Source organism: Bombyx mori, chromosome 22 (assembly GCF_030269925.1).
Source record: "Bombyx mori chromosome 22, ASM3026992v2".
Taxonomy (NCBI): Eukaryota; Metazoa; Arthropoda; class Insecta; order Lepidoptera; family Bombycidae; genus Bombyx; species Bombyx mori.
In genome coordinates this window covers 8,623,995-8,639,145 of record NC_085128.1, presented here as the reverse complement: position 1 = coordinate 8,639,145, position 15,151 = coordinate 8,623,995, and the positions used below count along the sequence as shown (strand labels likewise).

At 38.3% G+C, this 15,151-nt stretch overlaps 1 protein-coding gene across 11 annotated transcripts in view; it reads left to right on the top strand.

The window, feature by feature from the left end:
* The window catches only part of LOC101739475 (protein still life, isoform SIF type 1), a 125,365-nt gene extending 110,387 nt beyond the window's left edge, over window positions 1–14,978 (top strand). For 7 of the 11 annotated variants that reach the window (XM_062674933.1, XM_062674938.1, XM_062674937.1 and 4 more), the window contains 12 exons: window positions 1,249–1,422; window positions 3,486–3,680; window positions 3,794–3,902; window positions 3,983–4,162; window positions 4,612–4,749; window positions 4,830–4,987; window positions 5,196–5,383; window positions 6,595–6,736; window positions 7,782–7,868; window positions 7,946–8,051; window positions 9,025–9,184; window positions 9,398–11,941. In XM_062674933.1, the coding sequence (XP_062530917.1) occupies window positions 1,249–1,422; window positions 3,486–3,680; window positions 3,794–3,902; window positions 3,983–4,162; window positions 4,612–4,749; window positions 4,830–4,987; window positions 5,196–5,383; window positions 6,595–6,736; window positions 7,782–7,868; window positions 7,946–8,051; window positions 9,025–9,184; window positions 9,398–10,172 (2,412 nt within the window). In that variant the 3' untranslated portion in view covers window positions 10,173–11,941. Of the gene's footprint in view, window positions 1–1,248; window positions 1,423–3,485; window positions 3,681–3,793; window positions 3,903–3,982; window positions 4,163–4,611; window positions 4,750–4,829; window positions 4,988–5,195; window positions 5,384–6,594; window positions 6,737–7,781; window positions 7,869–7,945; window positions 8,052–9,024; window positions 9,185–9,397 lie in introns of all 11 variants that reach the window. The other 4 variants (XM_062674940.1, XM_038018842.2, XM_062674939.1 and 1 more) reach the window with 3 other exon arrangements.
* Window positions 14,979–15,151: the final 173 nt, after the last annotated feature.

Genomic DNA, 15,151 nt, shown 5'->3' with positions numbered 1-15,151 from the left:
TATTTCGTATTTATGAATTTTTAAAGTAAAGATGTGATGAGTATCTTTATCAAAATATAAAAAAAATCTCGAAACTTTCACGACCATTGTGATGCTGTCGAATACTAATAAATTCTGAAATTTAAAACTTTTGCTCCTTCAAGTTTATGAAATGATTAGATTCTATCAAACCTGTCATTTCTTTGTAACGTTGGTGTTCTTAAAATGAGCAGCACCCCTCAACTTTTGTTAAACTAGTCGGAATCGTCGTGCTTTTCTTCTTCGAACACTGAAAAAAAAGTCAGCTTTAAATTCCGTTGATTATATTTATTTATGAAAGTTATTATTCCTTATACTTTAAATCGTGTAGCTCTCAATATTATAACTGTACAAGTGAATTCATAAATTCCGCCAGTGCGCCATGCTAAGTGACTATTGAACCACGTAAGTGTAATATTTTCAGGATCCAACGAAAACATCCCTTATTGTTAGGAAATCTAAATGTAAATTACATTGAGATAAAGGACATTTCGATAGTACCTATCAGATAACTCTGAACCGTGGTGGCTCAATACCGGCCAAATTCATACTTCATGGCTCATTGTTCTTGTTTAGTGACTCATTTTACATAGAATGATTGCTTTGAAATGTATGTCTGTTAATTTCAACGTCGCAACTGGTGGAAAATGTACCATTTCTGTTTGATCTGTTTGTGGTACAAGTGACCTGAATGTATTTGCATATTAAAATCCTGAGTTAAGTGATACCTGTTTTGCTTTACCCAATAGCTAGTAGCCTAAGGAGCTATAAGTACTAGATCGTCATGGACGAGTAAGTGGGCTCACGGGCTCAACCTGAGAGAGTTAATACGAACCCTAGCAAGAGCAGTGCTTCGCAGAATTTACCACCGGATCAGGAACGCGACTCACTGAGAAGATCCAGCGAGAAACTCAGTGGGTTAATTTACTCGGCGAGCCCTGCACCGCAAGCGATGGGTTCGACGAGGACAGTGACCGGTGCAAGCGGTGCTATTCGTATAGGACCTTCGACGTGTGTGTTGCATGCGTGGCGTGGTTGCCTAAAACACGTCATTTCGGATCCTCTCGATCCACTAACGCTCCTTTTAGGTACCTCAAGCACCGGTCATCGTGTTAGCAACGTCAGGTTTGAGGCCCGTGAGTGCATCTACTTGCCCGGTTACGCTGAGGTAGCCTCTCAAGGCTATCAGCTTAGGTAGGAAAATAAAAACGTGGGTGTGTGCGTGCGCAGAGCGCGGAGCAGGTGACGGGGTGGTGCCGCTCGCCCGCCGAGACGCGGCGCGGGAGTCCCACCGGGAGCGTGGCCAGCGCCGCCGCCGGGACTCCCTCGCGACACCTCTCCGACGCCGACAAGCTCAGGAAGGTGCTGCTCGAAGTGGTCGACACTGAACGTGCCTACGTCAAGGTGAGACTTATATTCTTCATATCTAAATTTAGATTTATTGTTACATATCATATAAAGTAATATTTGAACTTAGTTGATTTAACAAAAAAATCTACAGAATTTTATATACGTAATGACTTCAATTGATGCATAAAGAACTCATGTTATGAAATTACTAAAATGTTAAAGTAATATGATAATTAATTGGGATTGTAACTTTATACACATTGATTTTTTTAATCACATATTTGCTTTCATCTCCAATAAAACTACTTTAACTGATCCATCAATAGTGCAATATACGTTTATTGCAAATGTTGCATTTCACTACTTTCCAACTAATTGTCTACCTTTATAAAACTGTCACAAAAAAATATATACACATTGTATGTATTTAAATATTTTTTTATATGTAATGCAGTATTAAATTACATGTAATAAGAACTTTTTCTCAGTTTTTGGCTTATCTTACTTGTGCGATCTTAGTGCTTGGCCATTTCTCTATTGATATTTATTTTATTAATTACTACTTTTAGATTTAATTAACGTAACTAAAACTGGCACTTAAAAGTTGTGTGAAATATAAATCCTCGTATGAAACCGGAAATTGAGCTAGATTTGTCGATTCTTCTTAAGAATATTTTTCTTTTAAGGACTGATTTTAGGGATATCTATGTAGACATTCAACAAGTGTGCTTCATAATATTTGAGTTGAACAGATGTTTTAAATCAAAGTAGTAGTTTGCACACTTTTAAAGCGCGACCAGAACGCGTTTTTCAGAGAATTGCGTTATCTTATGATTATGTTAAGTTATATGAGTTAGTATTATATTTTATATAATAACTCATTTAACTTAACAATACTTAAAGTTAATATATCCGAATTACACTTGCAAGCAGTCAAACTACCGTACATATTGTATGAATATGCAAGAAACACTGAATATGCAACAAGAAGAGACTGGCACTATGTGCTTTGTACATTAACATTTTTAATGTCTTTCATGAATTTCAATATGGAACTATAAAAAAGTAAATAGTATAAAGCTACATTAAGATTTTCTGATAAAAATTAATTTAAGCTCCACATCTCATATTGTAAACGACAAATTGAATACTAAAATAATATATTACGCCTTCGTAAATACGTTTTCGTTTTGTAGTATTTATCGTTAAAATTTAATGAGAAATATGTAAACTCACCAAAGTCTTGTGCAAATGACATCATACATGACACACAGTGCACACTATACCGTCTATATGCCGGTAGCAATTTAAGCGAGAACACACTTCACAGACGCCTAAATAATATACAATATATTAGGTAGATATTGTATCGACCGACTCCTGGTTCGTGACATCGTAAACCTAGTTTAGCCAATTTTGCGACTAGATAACTATCCGCTAACGAACGACGAATTTCTAACAATTACCAATAGTTTGCAGGCAACACTTCGGGACTGAATATCGGAAAACTTCCGACTTAGTTTGTGAATTTTCGAATGACGTTGGCTTATTAGAGGAATGTAAAAATTTACAAGTTAATTTTGTAGCTTTTGTGAATCATTTACATTCAAGAATGTTAATTTTTATTGAAAATTGATTAAATATAGAAAGATTGAGAGGTTTCTTTGTAATTTCAATGTAATTGAAAAAAGTTAAAGAGAAAATGTTGTTTTTGATGAAATATTCATAGAGTAAAGTTTGATGATTTAAGAAAGCATGAAACACCTGGGTCGTTTTCTGTTTCGACCGAATTCGGGATAAATGGCTATTTTAATTGAAAGTAAACTCGAACTTTACTTTCAAGCTATTACAATTAATCCGCAGAGACCATAAAACAAATTACATTAATTTACAGCTATTGATAAATGGGTACGCCTCCTCAGAATTTAGTAAAGTAATTTCGCGACAACAATGCTTAAATCTGAAAATGTACAAGGAGTACATTTAGAAACGAAAGATTAACTGTTCCGAAATTAGATCAGGCGTCGATCGAAGGTTACAAATTAAACATGAATAGGAAAATGTTCAACAAGTCTACGGCTACATTTTAAATGTTTAATTACGTCGTTAACTTCCAGCACTTGAACAACTTGCTGGAGAACTATTTGGAGCCGCTGAAGAAGGAAACTTTTTTATCAAATGCCGAGATCAATGCTTTGTTTGGGAACATTCAGGAGATAGTGACTTTCCAAAGACAGTTCCTGCAGAACTTAGAGGAAGCGCTCGAGGCTGAACCTAACTTCAACCACTTTGAATTCTCGAATCAATTCAAGGTACACGTCCCTTTGTGTTACTACGTGGATTGTTATTCTGAGTTCGTATTGACTACAACATGACAGTACACGAATTTGCAGTTCGATAAATGTGTCTCTGTGTGTTTTCGTAGAACGTGCTCTTCGCCGTCGGGAACGCTTTCCTTTACTACGTCAATCATTTCAAGTTGTACAGCTCCTTCTGCGCCAGTCACAGTAAGGCACAGAAAGTTCTTCATCCAAGTGAGTAGTTTTTTTTTTATGAACGATATATTTTCGGTAGCCAGTTTTTTTTTATATTTGTTTTATTGTCTTGTTACTAGATGAGGGTAATCAAGCTCTTCAAGAATTTTTGTCGGCAAGGAATCCGAAACAGCAACATTCATCGACGTTGGAGTCGTATTTGATTAAGCCGATACAGAGAATACTTAAGTACCCGTTGTTGTTGCAACAGCTTAGGAATTTAACCGACGTGAACTCTGAGGAACACCTTCATTTAGTTGGTGAGCCACTTATTAATGTATCTTTGATAATTAATTTTTGCTTCATAGGGCAGCAGTTTTGATAAGATAATATTTATTCAGGTGCAATTGAAAATACGATTTATTAAAAAAAAAAACTTCCCTAATCATTAGCCGGAAGGGCTATTCCAACTACGCGCGAACCGGTAGGTTAGCTCGCGGGCTCAACCTGAATGAAGGTATTGCTAACACTAGCCCTAGCGAGAGCAGTGCTTCGTTAAATTTACTACCGGATCGGAATAGCGAACAACTAAGAAGATCCGACGAGAAACTCAGTGTTTTTTATTGCATAGATAAGTGTTACCGGAACCCATAGACATCAATAACATTAGTTATTAGTCTCAGGTTTTACATAATAATAACGGGTGCCCAACTAACAAAATATCCGACCAACCGGTAATGTTTTATAAATAAATTATAACGTGTTACAGAGTCTCTCAAGGGCATGGAGAAAGTCGCAGAACACATCAACGAGATGCAAAGAATCCACGAAGAGTACGGTGCTATATTCGATCACTTGTTTAGGCAACATCAAAAGTCTTGCAAACAGCCAATCGATCTCAGTCCCGGTAAACAGATAATTACATCGTTCAGTCGATTTTTGAGATTGTTCACATCAAATCTCATTTTGAAATTGTTTTTGTTTTAGGCGACCTGTTGTATTACGGCGGCGTTGAATGGCTGAATATATCAGACTTTTTAGGTAAAATAAAAAAGGGCTTAGAGCTGCATGCGATGTGCTTCGTGTTTAAATCCGCCGTTGTCTTCCTCTGTAAAGAAAGACTGAGACAAAAGAAGAAATTGATGGTGAGTGTCATGTTCAGTATCTTCCGTATAATATTTATCTGCAATTGTTTCTTCCATTGCTTATTCACATTTAAATTTTAGTTTTTCATTTACAGGCAAAGTTAATCAGCAAATTGTACATCCTTGACTATAAATAAAACAAACCTAACTTATATTCTTTAAAATATACATATGTACACCGAATACAAATTTAGATCACAAATTTCAGGGGGTTTCTTCGAAAAATAATTCAAACGAAGTAGAGATAATTAGATACCAAGTATTGATTCCGGTCACCGAAGTGCAAGTGCGGGCTTCATCCGCTAAGGACATGGACAGTCACTTCCTCTGGGAGCTCATTCATCTCCGCAGCCAGCTCCAACGGCGCTCTGAGAAAGTCTACGTCCTCTCGAACAGGTGTTATACCGATTTATCAAATTTTGTGTTTCTAATTTAGTTGACATATCGTCTTTTCGCATTGGTACCAGGAGCGCGGGGCGTCCTCCAACCAGGTGGGCCGACGACTTAGTGCGCATGGCCAAGGCGGGAAGTCGTTGGATGCGGAAGGCGGAGGACCGCATTCTGTGGAAGGCATTGGGGAAGGCCTATGTCCAGCAGTGGGCAGATAAAGGCTGATGATGTGATGATGTGATGTGATGCATTAAAAGCGAACAATATCCTAAATATTCGAAATTGGGTTAATATGCGTAAACATTTGGAATCACCAGTATTTTTCTCATAAATACTGTCAAAAGAGCGTAGTTTAGTTTTTATTTTTGTTTTAGTTTACTGATGTTTTGACTACTCTTAAAAAAATTAATTCATAATTTTATCTTACTTTAACAGACAGACAACGTAACTGGTAAAAAAAAAAAAAAATTTACTAAAATTTCACATGTTAAATCTTTAAAACACTCTCCTGTAAAATTAGTAAGTTTTGAGATTATACAGTTTTAATGCGAGATGAAGATATCGGGCTCTGCATAGTACAAATATTAAAAAATGTTGTTATGTAAATTAGAATTAACTTTGAATCTCGTCTTCGGAACAAAGAACTAAACCTATTCGATACTTCTAATGGAAGTTGTTCGTGCTTTAAAAATGTTTGCGGAACTATGTACTCGTAGTATAGCGAAGTTTTGACGTTTTGACGTAATGCTTAACCCAGTTCACGGTACGGACAAGTTGTACGAAGTTGTTTCACGCTCGTTCGGAAGTTTAACGCAGTTTGAGTGACGATCTTTTTGATATTGTATTATCATTCAGATCCAAAAAGATATAGTTTTGAGGAATTAACGTTTTCTTTTATATTGCTTAGGTGGATGGACGAGCTCACAACCCACCTGGTGTTAAGTGGTTACCGGAACCCATAGACAACTACAGCGGAAATGCTGCCACTCATCTTACGATATAAGCTCTAAGGTCCCAAGTATAGTTACAACGGGTGCTCCGCCCTTCAAACCGAAACGCATTACTGCTTCACGGCAGAAATAAACAGGGTGGTGGTACCTACCCGTGCGGACTCCTAAGAGGTCCTACCACCAGTAAAAGTATTTATTAGAGATCTAATCATAAGCGCACGCATCTTCGCATCTTGTTCAATTTGGTTCGGTGTTGTTGTGAAACAGCACTGCCGACTTCCGCAACGCCTTCTTGAAGACGATCCGTCAGATCATCCGCGAGTCGGTGCGCAACATGTCGCTGCCGAGCGCTCGGCCCGCGCCGCTCCCCCCGCGCGCCCCGCACACCCTCGACCGCCCCAAGCACCAGGTACAGGACACTCGTTCCGGTTTGAGCCCCGTGAGCTCACCTACACGTTAGGTTAAGCCTCTCAAGGCTATCAGCATTGGTAGGGAAAGAAAAGAAAAAAGGACACTCGTGAACCACACCAAATAGTACACTTTGTTTCGTCACACCATACTGACAAGCTCACTGAGTTTCTCGCTGGATCTTCTCAGTGGGTCGCGTTTCCGATCCGGTGGTAGACTCTGCGAAGCACTGTTCTTGCTAGGGCCAGTGTTAGCAACACTCCAGCTTGAGCCCCGTGAGCTCACCTACACGTCAAGGAGAAGCTGAAATAGCCTCTCAAAGCTATCAGCAAATGCAGAAAAAAAAAAGCGCGTAGTTAGCGCCGCTGACCGCTGCGCCCAAGGTAGTAGTTTTAGACGTATATAAATATGTATGTCAGTCTCTGGTACCCATAGCACGGGGAATCCTAATTTAGGGACTAACTGTAAGCGATTTGTAAAAAAAAAGAGTAAAAACAAATTATAAAGATTTCTTGGCGGGAACGCGAGACTGTGTGAATTGTTTTATTTGATCCATTTAGTGTTTCTTTGCTTTTAAATGTGTATAACGGTGGTTCATTAAATGTCTAGCATCTATGAAAATGCTCAAATGTGGGAAAATAAAAAAAAGCAGATGGACTTAGCTTCTCGGGTTCTTCCAACAAGTCCACAGAAAAAATCGAATTAAATAAACGCCATTTTAATGATTCCATCATATCTCGTTTCGTTTAATTTCATCCCAATCGATTTAAATCTGAAATTAATCAACTTCAACTCATTTCGCTTGTAATCGATTTCAAATTTTAAAAGAATGTAAGAAGAAAATATAAGATTTGGCTTAAAAGTGTCATTACCATGCAACGCGCTCATAAAAGAATACCGCAGCAAACATTCACACAGTACTGCACTGTACTACGCTAGATTCTTGAGTTCATATGTCGCACTATACTTACTAAGCTCGTATGCACTTGTATCATTCACACGTTTGCGTTGTTATCTGTTCTTACATTTACTCTGTGAACCACTAGGTGCATGTGATGCAGGGATCCCAAACTCTTGGTAAAACGAAGAAACCAAAAACCACCGGCCAACGTCTCTCGGCTGGAAACATCGAAGTACGTAAAAATTACTCACTTACAAAATATTATGTTACTTGTGACTCTGTTTTAATTAGCGTTCAATACGTTTTCAGGTTGGAAACATATCTCGTGAGAATTCCCAGGATGCAGAAGAAACCCAAGACTCTGGCCCCGAAGAACCCTTCAGGCAGCGAAGTAAAACCATAGGCGATGTTGTGGGTAAGAATTTTAGAATCTGCGTAAAGTAACTGAATTTTCTAGCTTCGAAATGCAGAGGACCGCTCTCGCCTAATGAGCTCGCCTTTTCGCACTGAAGATCCCAAATAATAGCTACTTGTACTTCGCATAGGAGAGAGTGAGAGAGAGAGAGAGCTCCCTTCGTATTGTTCATAATCCCTTTTTAGTTCTCGATGTTGGTGCAGCCCTTGACGTCGACTTTCAGAAGTTTCGAATAACTAAATGTGGCTATGCATCTAAGATAGTCCGGATGACCACTAACAATCAGAACATAATAGATTATGTTTTATTTAAAACACCTAAAAAGTTCTAAGCCAAATTAAATGTAAAATGACAATAATCTTTGCAAATGATTAAAACACATAGTGAATCTGAGTATAGATTTAACCTCCTAATAAGAACAATCTTTGTCTAAAATTTAGGTAGCTTAACATTTCGCAAACCCGCAATACGAACCGTACCCAATTCTAAGGTCAACTACCGTACATTCAATAGCCGTGTTTACGCATCTGGTTCTTATCTACTTTCCAATACGATTATTATTGGCTTAAAATTGGAAAATTACTAAGTTCACATCTGCCGATTCTACTGGTCGTTGTAGTGAAGGTTGCGTTCATTGTGCTTTTTTTTTATTTCCTACCTAAGCTGATAGCCTTGAGAGGCTATTTCAGCGTAACCTAAACTACTAGGTGAGCGCACGGGGCTCAAACCTGATGACGTTGCTAACACGAACCCTAGCAAGAGCCGTGCTTCGCAGAATCTACCTCCGGATCGGAAACGCGACCCACTGAGAAGATCCGGCGAGAAACTCAGTATGCTGTGTCTGTGGGTTAATTTACTCGTCGAGCCCTTCGTCACAAGCGATGGGTTCGACGAGGACGATGACCGGATCATTGTACAGTTATAATGTGCAGTACGCACGATAGCGACGTAATTAATATTTGTGTGCTGACAGAGAACGGAGGCAAGCGCGTGGCGTCGTCGGCCGCCGCGCCGGTGGAGTCCGACAAGGAGCCGGCGGGGTCGCGCTCCGAGGGCGAGGACGAACCCCCGCCGCCTCCCGTCAAACGCAGCCTAGGACGAACCCCCAACCATCTCACGCTAAGGTACCACATGTATGTTTGTTACACATGCACATATCTATCCATCTTATTTCCTATAAAAACCTATAAGTAGAGTAAAATATTAGTCAATTATCTTGCTACTATGTCAGAAGCTGCAGGTCTGACTTCACGGAAATTTCGTAATATGCATGAAAATCATGTTTCCGCCAATAACAACTTCGAATGGTGTACAAAACAACATATGTACAATTTCAAATATTTCAGCACGACATCGACTCTGAGCGCTGGAAGTACAGGCAGCCAGGCCAGACTCATCCAGTCCTCCCACCAGCCGACCCATTACCAACCCGTCATGGTCAAGGAGCTAGGTAAGCAAGAATCTCTTTCGTTGAAGTCTTCGCCCGAGAAGAAATCATCCGAAAAGAAGATAAAAGTGATCCGATCGTGCAGCGGCAGCAGCATTAACAGAGACAGATCCCCGAACCGCTCTCTCGACCGCGCCTCCCCGGACCGCGACCGCGTAACGAAGGTTATCGTGTGCAAATCTCCGAATAAATCTAGCCTAAAACAAACTAAAACGCTACACCGATCTCCCCGTGGGAGCTTCGACCAGTCCAGATCTCCCCGAGGCTCCATCGACAAGTCCAAGTCACCGCAGCAAAGCTTCGACGGCTCCAGGTCCCCGCGCGGTAGCATCATGAAGTCCCGCGAGAACAGCGTTGATAGATCTCGCTCCCCCAAGCCGGCCCCCAAGAAGGGCATAATGCGCACACCGCAGGCCAGCTTCGATAGGTCCCCCTGCAAGTCGCCGGGCGCGAGCCGCCGCTCGTCTAAGTCCGGCGGCGAGAAGCTGGCGCGTCTGGGAACCAACTCGCTCGACAGAGCGACGCACTACTCGCAACTCGCGAAGGTCGAAGATAAAGCGATGAAAATGGGCATCGTGGTGTCGAAGTCTACAGAGTCCATCGCCAAGGCGATCGAGCACACGACCTGCGTGCAGTGCTACCTCTCTGGGAAAAGGCAGAGTAAAAGTTCCTAGCATAAGGGGAAGGGGAAGTCCCCCAAAACACGGCGGAGGTCAATGACCCCCCAATCAATACTGACTTGTTCGAACCGCAGCAGTATCGAGACGGTAGACGGCGCGGGCTCGGGCCGGCGCCATTGTGACGCAAACGACTTCGATCAAATTCATGTATAAATTTTTACACCGACTCGTGTCTTTCTATTAGGTTCTTTACAACTTTAAAGTACTTAAATTATGTGCCTATTATTTTTAACTTTAAATGGAATTGATGTTATTTAAGCAAAACGTATGTATGTATTATTAAAACAGCTTTATTAGGTTTAACGGTATTATTACGTGAGTACATATTGTTTATCTTCAATCTGTGATTTATTTTAGTTTATTTTAGGACATATTTACGGTCACAAATATACACTACTAAGTTAATAGGTAAACAAATTAATAAACTGGATTTGACATAACACGTATACTTGAAGTTTCCGCTGGAAGTTTCATACGTTACTATCTACCCAGACACTGGCTCGTAGAGTAGTTGTTAGAATGTTAACGGTCTCACAACTCTTATAGTAGAAGTACGCGTAGTTGGATTTTAAAACGTTAAATTATTAAATTAAAATTTATCAACTATAATTATTTCTAGCAAGCGCTAAGCAAGTTATTAATATGGCTGTGGTATTGTACTGTTTGATTTTTTTTAAATGAAACTTACTCATAGTATTCTTGTCAATTTAAGTTAGTTTTTATTGTTAATTCCTATTAGACTGAGATTTATATATAATTTACGAAAATTTTACTAACGTCGGTCATCTCCTCTGCTATTGCCGAAGTCTTCCTCTCAAATAGTGACCTTGTCAAGTATTTAATTTATTTTTTCGGTCCACAAAAACATTTTCCAGTTCTTATCCGGACTGTCTTATTGCAGCCCACGCATGATATGTTTCTAATTAATTCAACTAATGTATTAATATTACAGCTATTAAATATAGTGGGTAGCGCAATGTTTATCTATGCACCGTTATTTATAATAATAATAATCATATTATACTATGGAAAATGCATGTTATCCTTATCTCAAATATTAATCATAATTTAACTATTGTAATGTAATCAACATTGACAAGCAAAGTTATACAGTAGGGTAGATTAAGATTAACGAATTCAATTTTCAAGTATCAAATTATGAATACAACGTAGAATTGGTGTTGCTTCCCTTCCATAGAATAAACCCCGTAGTTTCCTAATTAGGAGCTTATTAACATAATATAACATATTTTACTGTTTAGGTATTTTCATAGGTGACAAAGTGCATCGGTAGTGACCTAATTAACTGAAATTGGACGATTCATCAAGAATAGTTTTCACTAAAAATCAGTGTTTGTCAAATTATTAGCATTTTTGAAATAGCTGTATTGGTTTTGAACGTTAAACTCAGTCAATGAATTGTGAAGAGTTTGCCGCTTCCGCTTGAATGTTCGATGAGAATGTTGACCGGCGTAGACGACCCTCCGGACGCTCAGCCTTTTCATTTCAATACCGCGATCGCGAGCCAACGCATTCGAGCGGGTCCAGCCGCGCGCTTTCTGCTCGGGCGGGGAACCTACGACAACATTCATCAAACATTCAACTCTTTCCCGCGAACACCTGGCGATCTATTCGAAACGAAATGTCCAAATTCCGTAGATGAGGTCGTCCGTCCGTCCGTCGTCGACAACAGACGAGTTATAAAGAGTTCGGTGTTTGGTGTGTTGTAGGGTCGCCCGTGTGGAAACCGCGCGACGTGTTGAGCGAAGGCGCCGCGGCCAGCACGCTCCCGCGCCCGCAGCGCCCCGCCCCGCGCGCCCCTCACCTCTCCGCCAGCCGCAAGTCGCTCGCCCCCGACCACCGGCACTAGGCGCCCGCCGCCGCCACCGATCGTTTGAACGCGGTCAGTCTCTGCATTTTACATCGAACTTCTAGCATATTTCGCGATGGTTCCCGCGCCCCTCGTTGCTAGCGCGCTCACTGATGACGAACGGTGATTGTTTCGATAAAAACATCGTTGAGCCACGCCCATTTGGATTTGTCTGATACTCATTATCGTGATTAAATAGCACTAGCTGCTGATTCCGCACTGACATCTCTACCTGGGCTCACTATGGAAAATTGAAACGCCAACATCTATAATTATCTACAATAGGACGCAGTTTTATATGAAATCAATAAATATTTTCTTTCTTTGCTAATATTTTTTGGGCAAATTTTCTATTTTAATTGTATGTAATAAATATTTGAAGCACCTATTGTTAGAGATGTATGAAACGGGATTTGTGTATTAATTCGTTCTTCTTTGTTTTTGTATTGTTTTAGTTAAATCACAAATAAATAAAAAATATGATAGTAAATATTAGGTTTAATATCATGTAAGCATATTGGATCATTCACCAAATGATGACATCAGTCTACACTTTTCGTACTCTCAATCAAATTATGCACATAACAAGAGTGAAGTATGTAATTTTATTGTTATTATTAAATTAATTGATAATTTATTTAGAACAATAAATTTTTCTTTAAGACGGTTAGTCCTGTTAATTTTTGCAAGACATGTCTCGATCAATGCGTGCGCAATCATATTATATAACGAAACAGGTGGCGATCAACACCTGTTTCGTTATATAATATGGTAAATTAATCGATATTTCGGATAAAAAATCTGATTAAACAAAATTGAAGCTCAAATTAATAGAAATCAGTGAGCAACCTTAGTTAAACAATATGTAACTTTATCATCAAACAGTGATTAATGGCTGTGTTAAATAAAAAGTAAAAATAATCATAAATATTACAGCTATGTTAACAAAAAAAATTATCTTATATACAATAGACAAATAGTTGAATATTAGATCGAATAGCACTAAGCTTTGTGTTCGACGCCCATAACAAAGATACACAAGATGACTTTGTATCACTTTTTCGTATAACTCAATAGAAGATATTTGTATAAAACGTTTCCCCTTCGGAGCTCTGTGCCAAATCTATCTACTATATAATTCCTTCGCTTAATATAATAAATGATCGGCGCGTCTCCCGATAGGCATATCGTGGAGTAGTGACGCGCGACTGTGATGAGTGACTGTGACGCATCACTGTGACGCGCCACTGTAACGCGTCTCTGTGACGCGCCATTGTGACGCGGACTGACGCGCCACAGTGACGGGCGGCGGTGACAATCGATCACAGCGTCGAAGCCGCACTCGCATAGTTTGGAATGCACTCACTATGTAGTTTCGGTAAATTGTTTCTCGTCGCGAGTTCCACTTCGAAAGGTTTATCATAGGCTAGGTAAATGACACTCGAAATTTACCTCTTTGATTTTTTATAGTTTTATCGAATAAAAATATATCTATTCATGTGTTGTCATTACGTTGATAATAAAATAGATGAATAATGTTAATGTTTTTTCTTAATGTTGCATAAAACATTATTGTGAACGGCGTGAGTCATTATTTAAAATATTTTATGTTTTCGTTGATGCAGTTGATTGTGACGTTCTTCTTGTATTTTGTCAGTCATTGCGTTCACTTGAATCTTCAGAATGTTTTATTTAAATGTTTAACATCAACCAAAATTGTTCCTTAAGTTTATTGTAACAAATGTTATATTGGCACATATCATCAGTTACCATCGTTTTCACGTCGTTCGAGTTGTCTCTGTTGAATCCTAATAATCTTAATGTTTTTTCAATAATTTACAGTTATCTATTAAATAATGTAATTATGTATTTATAGTACTACAATAATGTAATAGATGTGTTGAGAATCGTGACTACAGTTTATGTTATCAGTGAAATAGAAATTAATTTCAATTATTTTATTGAACGAAATAAAAATCTGTTTATTAATATACATATGTTAAATTAAAATATTCGAATTTAATAATTATGAACTTATACACCCCTTATAGATAATGTTATACTAAGAAATTATAATTAATGAAATGAATATAACAAATTCGTGTGAAGATTGAAATGGAGAGTGCGCTCATTCTTGGCGAACGACATTTCGTACTTCAATGACGTTGAAATAAAACGTAGGGAAATGAATGAATATTTAGAAAGACTTCTTGAATAAATACGAAAATAATTAAATTTATGTATCGTAAGTATTACACTTTTGATTTACGTCGCATTCATTCACTTTAATTATAAAATTATCTTAAACGTTATTTGTTTTTTAAATTTAATCCTGTCTTACCAAAGAAAGCATGGTCGGACTGCTTCACATTATTTGAACGGATTTCACAATAAGATTTGAAACACTTTCATACACTACACAGTTCATATCTCAAAAAAAATAGACACATTGCGTTTTACAAACCTGACAAGTACTCCAACGGACAATCCGATAAGTTTCATTTAAAATTTTATTTTCATATCCACCAAACGTAAGTAAACTCAATATTATTAATAATTATGAACGTACTGAAATCCTATTAATTAAACCTTTGCATTATTATATACCTCTTCGTTACCGATGACTGTTTCTTTAAAAACCTAAATTAAAAGTGCCTTCATGTTTTAGTATGTAGTGTATCGAAGTGTTATTATTGGTAAAAGTAGAATTGACTTGCGAAGCAGTCTGTCGGTGGACGTTATAGCACGTATAATTGTTTTGCGTTGAGTTCATTGTCACTTCCAACGACGACGATATAATTTTTATCCTTATTGCTATTTATTACAATAAATTTTATGTAATTCATAAATACGGTTCGTTTGTTACACGTATGGGAATTAATTTTTATTGCTTATAAAATAAAATAAAATAAAACCATAACTATTAATAAGTTGTTTTTATTTTGTTCCGCCGCATACTCCTTTTTTAAACCATAAGTCTTTTTATTTCTCAATACTCGAACTCTAGATTTAAATCGTGATTGGTGTCTATGGGCTCCAGAAACCGCTGAGAACTCATCCAACGGCCCAACTACAACGAACGTAATAACATTTTTTTTACTTC